This window comes from Genypterus blacodes, unplaced genomic scaffold (genome assembly GCF_046128005.1).
Source record: "Genypterus blacodes isolate CSIRO-AG114 ecotype Tasmania unplaced genomic scaffold, CSIRO-AGI_Gbla_v1 ptg000111l_1, whole genome shotgun sequence".
Lineage (NCBI taxonomy): Eukaryota > Metazoa > Chordata > Actinopteri > Ophidiiformes > Ophidiidae > Genypterus > Genypterus blacodes.
Window position 1 is genome coordinate 3,922,594 of NW_027466915.1, and position 8,922 is coordinate 3,931,515.

The window sequence follows — 8,922 nt, forward strand, 5'->3', positions numbered from 1 at the left end:
TAGGAGACGTGGGAGTGTAGCAGACCTCCTCCTGCAAACTGTCACAATATGGAGCAGCAGCTTCACCTCCGTCTGCTTCACTTCCAGCTACACACACACACACGCATGTACACACATACGCACACATATACTGTACGTAAACCCATACACACACACACACACACACACACACACAAACACACATACAGAACACACACTGTGCACTGACAAGATAGGAGGACAGATACTAGTGATCCGTTTTACACACAAATAATGCGTTGTTGTTTTTCGTAATTATTGAAATAAAAATATAAAATTAATAGAATATATCTCGATATATTTACACCTCACAGTCCTCTCTCAGTCATTTCATTGATCTTGATCACATGTGAACTATGACTTGTGAGTATGTGTTTCTTAAAGATCAGGCCTTAAATTATGATATGAACTTGTGTGGCAGGAAGGAAGGAAGGAAGGAAGGAAGGAAAGAAGGAAGGAAGGAAGGAAGGAAAGAAGGGTTTCATTCACTATTTCATGACCTTATTATATGTCTTACACACACATTCCCCTTAATCTGAACATATTCAGCTGATCCTTATAGCCTGTGAATCTTCTCAGACTTCATTTTTTGGGCAGTAAAAGGCTTTTAAAACAACTTAAAATCAACTGTGGTCTCCTCTCACCTACATCTGATGTGGCATCTGTGCTAAAGTCCATCATTGTGGTTTGGTGTTTGGTCTACTTTGTATCATTACAGTCTAAAGATAAACCCTAACCAAATCAATAGCACTCGTAATTCAACTGCGGTATACCTTATGTTGTAAGAGTTATTTCTCAATTTTTAACCTCGTATATTATGTGGTATGTTTACATTTTCCTTAGAAAAGATTTCCTTATACGCCAAATCAGCCCGGCCAACTACTGTACACTGTGCAGCTGGTCTCTTGATGAGTGACTCTTCACTGACACCTAGTGGACAGATACCGTTTGTTACCCTGGTGTAATTGTTATGGATGCCTAATTTTTTTTTCTCCGTGGGAGCATTTTTTATTTATGTCTAAACGATTTGCGCGATAGCATGTTTATGGTGCTTAATTGTCCAAGTTTTACTGTGTGTTCTCCATTGGCATATAGCCGTAATTTTTGATTTGTGCAACGCAAGATTTGAGCATTTTGTTTGTATGCCTTTGAAGCATTAAGCCGTGTGAAATAATTTGATTTTATAAAACAATAAAGGGTGTAAATACATTTAGAAAGTATCAACAGAATAGGAGAAAACGCACTGGTTTTGGGCTGAAGCCATAGTGTACCAGTAGAGGGCAGCATTATTCGGGAAATGTGTGGAATCTGCCGTCCATTTAGATCAAGACGTAGAAATAGCGTGGATTGCATTCCTATGCTCCTGGTGGGCACGGATTTACAAAGTGTCTGTCACTACAAAGTGGCAGGCACTATGTATTAAGCAGCTTTATTTTGAAAATGATAATCTAATTAAACCTTCAACGGAAACAGTTTAGATGGCTATTGTTTAATTCGAGATATCAGTTGGCATAAATCTGCTTTTGACGCAGAAAGGTTTTAAACATTTTATCTCAGAATAAAACTGTACAGCTTTTATGTATTCATAAAACACGAGGTGTTAAACACAATGACAATTAATCATACTATGTGAACGCACCTTTCTCAAATAAATTGTAATGTTTGACTCATTGTTGTGTCGCATGTCTGCGACAAATCCTAACATTTCCGACAAAACCCAAATGCAGCAATAAAGCTACCAAACCCGGATGTTTTGCTTCGTCTATGGAAGCAAGAAAATACCGGATTTACGAATGTAGTGCCTTCAAAATAAAATGTATTTGCTATGTTGAGCATACGTTTACAAAAACTATTTACAGTGAAATCTTGATTTTGAAATTTGAAACCGGAACTCAAATTTCTTATTCAAATTAGCATTCGTCCCAATGGCGCAGAATTACCGGCAACCACCAACTCTCCTACAAATGTCTGTCTTTTCTCTCTAAATCGGGGGTTTTCTTTTTTATCGACAGGATGCACCGACAGTCGTACCCCTTCGTGGAGGACAGCTTCAGCCGCTTCCCGTCTCAGAGTAACATTTACGGCCTGTGTCAGGCCGGAGAGCAGGAGCTGCTGGCTGCTACCCTCAAAGGGAAAGTGGTGTGTTTCAGATACCAGGACCTGCAGCACAAGATCAGACCTGTGGCCAAAGAGGTCCAGTTCACATACATACCAGGTACACACTGCACAGCCTCTGCTCTAATGAGACAGTAACTCACTGTGAAATTATAAGGAAGCACCGAATCACTTCACATGAGGTAAACAATAAGGTTTAGTCCCTGTAAACATGTTATTGTGGTTGAATGGCGTTAAAGGGGAGTGTCACCTTAACTTATCCCTTAACTACCTTAACTCAACTTCCTTCTTTGTAGTCTGAAAGATTGTGTAAGCTTAATTATTATTTATTTCCCCCCCAAAAAAACAATTTTCCTCTTCACAATCTAAGAAAAACCAACATGCTCACCAAGTGTATGTCCTCTCTGTAATCCAATATTGCCTTATGTTTTTGTAAATTGTGTGATCTATTCCAGAAATATGTCATGCATGGTGCTGCCTGCCATGTACACATACTGGTTCAATTCACATACTGCACCTTGGTGCTACAATGTTACCATTCACTCTGTCTTCTTTACCTAGTTGATGCAGAAATTGTGTCAATTGATGCTTTCAACAAGTCTCCACCCAACAGGGGGCTGGTGGTGGGCATCACATTCATTAAGGTATTTGATGTCAAAGTTGTGTGTGTGTGTGAACGAACTCTAGATGTTGTAATGCAGTTTGAAATGATAAAAGTTCAAAGTGACAGTTACTTCTCTCCATCCCTCAGGACTCTGGTGACAAAGCCACTCCATTCCTTAATATCTACTGTGACTATGAGCCTGGCTCAGAGTTTAACCTGGACTCTATTGCACGTGAGTAAACCTCCTGCAGACAATGTTCAATCTGATTATCACACTAACTCTCACACTCTGGTGTTAATGTGTCTCTGAACAGAAAGCTGTCTGAATCTAGAGTTGCAGTTCACACCCTTCCAGCTCTATCACACAGAGTAAGTAGGGAACCATGAACACCAATTAACTACAGTACAACTAAAGTCAGACTGTTATCATAACAAATGAGTCAGTGTCATCACACCTGATCTGTTGAATAGAAGGGGACTTTGTTTATTCACTGTACAAAACGTGTATTCAAAGCCACTTAACAGAACTAGTTTGACATTTTGATTTAATGTCATACAAATATTTATGGATGTGTTTGTGTGCTTATGATTGATCCATGGATGATCTTACTGTCTCAGACTCCAAAATCCATTTCAATGGCTTTTCTGCCACGACGAGAATTCAAAAGTTTAGAAACCAGTGATCATTATCATTTTAGAATACAGTATAACCTATCATCTGCTTCAATACACTGAATATCAGTGTTCGTGTGTATGGCAGAATACATGACAGCCAGTGTGGGTAATAAATGTGAGGTTTTCTCTCTGTGTCAGAGTTCAGTGTGATGATGGAGGCAGTGAGACCGTGTTTCTGCTCAGCGGTCACGACCAGAGGATCCACCTGTACAAGGAGGTCAGATAAGGCATCACGACCTCATGACTGTGTGTGTCACTCTAATAGAGAATCTCCTAATCTCAGCTAAATACCACCTTTTTGACAGCAGCACTGCTTTATAAAGGTCCCTCTTCCCTCTATGGACGTATGTAACAGTACGAAACAGTTAGTATGAGATGTAAATGAGAGAAGATTGGTGTTGATGTCCAAACTAATTCTTCATGTCTAAACCTCTTATTCTAATTGGCATTTATAATAGTAAAAATCCCTGAAAACCGCCTCTATGCAAAAATAATTGTTATTGAGTCATTACACACTCACACTCGGTGTTTCTCAAACTTGCTCAATTATTAATTTGAGCGAAATTTGTAACAAATGTAGCTTCATTTTCTCAATACTTTCTTTGGTCCTGATTGAACTCCTGTCAGTCTGTAATTCTATGCGTCTGTGTACATAGACACATGTTGCGTATATGCAGATGAGGCTAAAAAAACAAAACCCACAATTTAGCTGGATTAAGTTGAAACTGACTAAAGTAATTGTCTCCCAGCATTCTTTAATCCATAACATATTCTTTATAATAACAAAACAAATGAAAATGTCATGGACAAAATGATTGATTCCCCTTTAGAAATAATAGTAAATAATTGGATTGTGGTGACATTTCAAACAGACTTTTTCCTTTAATTAGTATCACAGGTGTCTCCAATCTTCTAATCAGTCATTCATCCTGTTTAAATGGAGTTAATTCTTTCTGTGCTGTTTTGTATCATTGCGCACCACAGTGAACATGGACAAGAGAAGGAAAAGAGAAGTCGCCTGAGCAGATAAGGGAGAAAATAATTGCCAATCATAGTCGAGATTACGGCTACAAGAGCATCTCCAAACAACTCCATGTTCCTGGGACCACTAATTTATATTATTAGGAAGTTTAAGGTCCGTGGGATCGTAGCCAAATCTCCCTGAATGTGGCCCCATGAGGGAAACTCAGCCCAGATTGAACAGAAGGAAACTTCCAATGGTGGAAAAATAAGCACGGAAAACTTCAAAACAGATAGAAGCTGACCTCTTAGAGAAACATCCAAAACCCTGACTGGAGTTAAAACATATGTTGACAAACCATAATGCGTTTTGGAGAATAAAACTTAATATCTTTGTCAAGTCGCATCATCTCTATGTTCACTCAGGAACAAATGAAGAAGAATGTTCTCAAGGCATTCTGGAGCCAAACACAGAGTCAGAGTGTGTCGGGTCACAGGTCAGGACTCCAAAAGGGTAACGTCCCTGAAAGAGAATCAAACTACCAGCTGAGAAGTGCAGGAGTCTAATTCTAAGCTTGATTGACTCAAAATGGGGCTACAAAGTATTAGGTTAAGGGTCCAAACACACAATGATACCAAACAGCACAGAGAGGACGTGTCTCCATTTAAACAGGCTGAGTGACTCATTAGAAGATTGGAGACACCTGTGATACTCATCAAAGGAAAGAGTCTGCTTGAAGTGTCGCTACAATCCATGTAGAATGAGCATTTAATCTTTTCATCTCTAACTGTTTTTTATACAGTAGATACATTAATTAAGCTGGTTTTATTTTGAAAATATGTGTATTGTAGAATAAATTGGATTCATCTATTAAAGACTTTTTCCTTTCCAACTATGTTTCCAACAGAACGCCTCCCTGCACCAGTTTGAGGAGCAGCCAGTGGAGAAGCTCTTCCCCGAGCTGCAACAGCTGCCCAGCAAGTCCGTCTGTCTCTGCCTCTGTCTCTGCCTCTGTCTCTGTCTCTGTGTGCGTGCGTGCATGCGTGCGTGTGTGTGTGTGTGTCAAGTGGTTGAATGGTTCAGACCATCAGTAGCTTGTGTAATGTCCATGGTAACCCCAAAACTGACTAGTGTTTTACCTTTCAAACTCAAATGGCTTATGCAAAAACGTTTTGCTGCTTCAGTGACCAATTCAAGGTCAGAGAGACAGATTTTAATAATGTATACATTAAGTTGAGGTTTCCTGGTTGCAGACGCAGGATAATTACATTTGAGTAAAAGCTACCTCGCCTAATCTTCACCTTCTTTAAATCTCAATCTATCAGCTCATGGAGCTAAACCAGGACGTGTGTGAGATATGCATGTTCGTTCAGTGTGTGTCAGATAGATTGATCGTTGCAGTGTGTGTTACCAGTGTTTCTCTCCCTCCGTGCAGTGTGTTGTGGTTGGATGTGCTGTGTATCGACGGTGGCCAGCGGCTCTCAGTGTTTGGCTGTCAGAGCGGTTGTGTTGGACTGGCACTGGTCAACCAGACCGGTCCAGGTGAGGGACATCCACATGTGTACTATTGAACGTTAACTAACTAAGCATGAACCTTTTATTTGGACTTTATTTCAATCTTAATTTCAAGAAGCTGTTGTGTTTCTACGTGTGTGTGTGTGTGTGTGTGTGTCAGAGGTTCTGCAGAGCTGGCGGGTGCAGTTCGACAGTCCCATCGCCACAGTGCTGCTGTTCCCCCTGAGCTGCCAAACTCCACCCAATCAGTCCACCGCAGAGAGAAGTGTGTGAGAAATATGGAAACATTATATATAAATATGATCCCATTGAATGAAGGAAATATGTTTGGGGATGGTTTTGGTGTGTTTGTCCTTCTTCCAGATGTTGAAGCGGAAAGTTACAACCTTCTGGTGACCAGCACTATAGAGATGGCAGTAGTGTACAGGTAAGCGTTAGACGAGCATATACCTGCTTGATAATGATACGCAAGGCTAAACTCAGAATTGTGTGTGTGTGTTTGCAGAGATGTCCAGGAGCGCGGCATGTCTCAGCCCTTGTACCTTTCAGAGAGCGACCAATGGGACGCAGTTCTCTGTGCTCTGGTCATCGACCTAGATTTTGATGGGCAGAAGGAAGTGCTGTTAGGAACATATGGCCAGGTCAGACCACCATTTAAATGACATATGGGTCCAGTACACCTGCGTATGATGGGACAAGACAGAGTAAAACATGTATAGTGTCACTCGCATGACGCAATCTGATAAAACTGAATTAAGCGTTGAGGCCTTGATCATACCAAGGTCATCTTATTTACCTTTCTTTATGCTGTGCAGGAGCTTCTCTGTTACAAGTTCCAGTCGGCAGTGGGTGGAGGAGATGGACAGTTTGATCTGCAGTGGAGGCAGAGCTTCAAGAGTCCTCTGCTGTCCATCATCTATTTGGACTTGACAGGAGACGGCCTCAGAGAGCTGGCTATCCTCACGCTGAAGGGACTCCATATTTTACAGGTGTGTCAGCCATCACTTCCACTGCAAAAGTCAGTTTTAAAGAGTAGAAAGGAGAGTTTGCAGCAATATTGAGCGACCTGGTGCACTATTAAAGGGGCATAGGGAGCACTATTTAGCAAGTTAAGGTTATTGTATGACTTTTGGGAAGTTAGAGGATTTACAAACTTGTATCTGAAGCACTAACAGGAAGTCACCACTGTGTTTCCCAGACTCTGCATCATCTTATCTGACAAATGGCTCATATATTGAATTTGTGTAAAATCTGTGTAGCTCCCCTTTAGAAGCCTTCATGCCCCTCTTACCCTCAACGTTCCTTTAACCATTAGCTGCCTATAACTGATACAAGTAATAAAATAGTACTTTCACAAAAAACCCATCTATTTAGAGCTATTCAGAGCATTGAACGCTGTTGTCTTGTAAGCGTGTAATAGCCGACCATTATTATTATCTGGCCACAGTTCAGCCTCAATCTGGGGACACATTTGCAGCACCTCAGTGTTATAAGGCTCTGTCCATTTGGTTGAAATTGAGTTTGGGGGGTTATTTTTGTACTTTTCAAATTTATGGGTTTAATATTTTAAAAGTGGGAGCGAGTTCAGCCAGATGGCAAAACTTCAAACCCTTTATCTCAAAACGGTCTAGGGGCAGATAAAACCTCACAATACCAAGGTCACAATTTCTAAAAGCGGCGCCTGAAAATAGCTGTGTGCCAATACGTCCTCTGTGGGAATAAATATGATAGACGAAAACGTTTGATGCCGTGTTATTTATCATCCTTTGCTCTCTGCTTCGTCTTTTCAGCACAGCCTCACCAGCACTGCTGATCTGGTCCTTCAGCGGCTGGCCCACAGGGTATCAACGCTGACGACTGGCTCTGAGCTGGACTTGGCCAAAGCTGAAGAGGCAGATGAGGAGGAAGAGGAGGAGGAGGAAGCTCAGGAGGACGAAGAGAGGTGTATACCTCAGACAACATCCAATTAAGAAAACAAACTCTTAACTGTTTACCGGTGCCAGTAGCAATGCTACAGACTGGAGTATTTACCTTGTTTCAAGGTGCAATTTTAAGGATGGTCTATTCTTTAAGGAGTCTCTTTTCTTGAACTGGAGTTGTAAAGAGTCACGTTATATGGAAAATAAAACATTACACCTTTCACCAGACAAAACATGAGCACTGGTGCTGTTTGCTCTCAAACTAAATAAATGATGAAGAGTTGACATAAGCCAAATACATGCAGTGCCAAATTGTGGGCTTTGTCATCATAATGAAAGAGGAAATCAAACGGCTTCACTGATTGGTCAGCTTTGTAAGTGCATTGTTAGAATTATGATGTCACTGATTTTATTGTTTTTTAAAAGTAAGCACCACAACATAACTCTACTATCTGCATATGCTGCCAGTTATTAATGTCATGGTCACTGTGTCTATGGTGCTGTTAATTCATACCAATCTTAATAATGACTATAAAGCTAGTATTGTATTTAAAAGTAGCGATGACGAACAAAATGAGATTATTTTTCTCCTTTGCAAAGTAATGTCTCATATCACAAATGAACTTGTTAAGTGTTGAGACGGTTGGACTGAACTGGTTTGCTTCAACACTGAAATTTCGAGAGAAATGTTTCAATGCAAATCATGATCTCACCACCAATACGATAAATTGATTGAGATTTATTTTGAGGGGCTGAGATTTAATGACACGAGACATGAGACCGGATGTTTTAACATTTATTTAACACATTCATCTCCATTTTGAGGGTGAAAAACTAAAACAAGTCCAGAACAACAACAACAAATAAATGTAAAATACAAAAGTAAATCAAGAACAAATAACAAAATAGCAGTAAATGGAATCAGTTGTAATTGAGACACTTGACGCTCTTTGCTGTACTGGTCTCGTCTTTTTACCGGTCAGTGGCAGTGTCGTCCTCTCTGGAGCCCTTAAACTCTATCTTTCCCCGCTCTGGCACTACAAAGGCAACAATAACAACAGCTGCACTTATCACAGTGAGGAGGAACCCAGAGGAACACGGCGTGAAGATGACAC

General features: G+C 40.5%; 1 protein-coding gene across 1 annotated transcript; it reads left to right on the forward strand.

Annotated features, from left to right (window-relative positions):
• Positions 1 to 1,928: 1,928 nt before the first annotated feature.
• kptn (kaptin (actin binding protein)) lies at positions 1,929 to 8,141 on the forward strand. The gene is made up of 12 exons (XM_076161210.1): positions 1,929 to 2,233; positions 2,695 to 2,777; positions 2,885 to 2,969; positions 3,052 to 3,106; positions 3,551 to 3,629; positions 5,281 to 5,354; positions 5,809 to 5,915; positions 6,049 to 6,153; positions 6,252 to 6,315; positions 6,394 to 6,529; positions 6,704 to 6,877; positions 7,679 to 8,141. Exons 1-12 carry the CDS (start codon positions 2,032 to 2,034, stop codon positions 7,856 to 7,858), a joined length of 1,344 nt encoding a protein of 447 aa, XP_076017325.1. The 5' UTR covers positions 1,929 to 2,031; the 3' UTR covers positions 7,859 to 8,141.
• Positions 8,142 to 8,922: the final 781 nt, after the last annotated feature.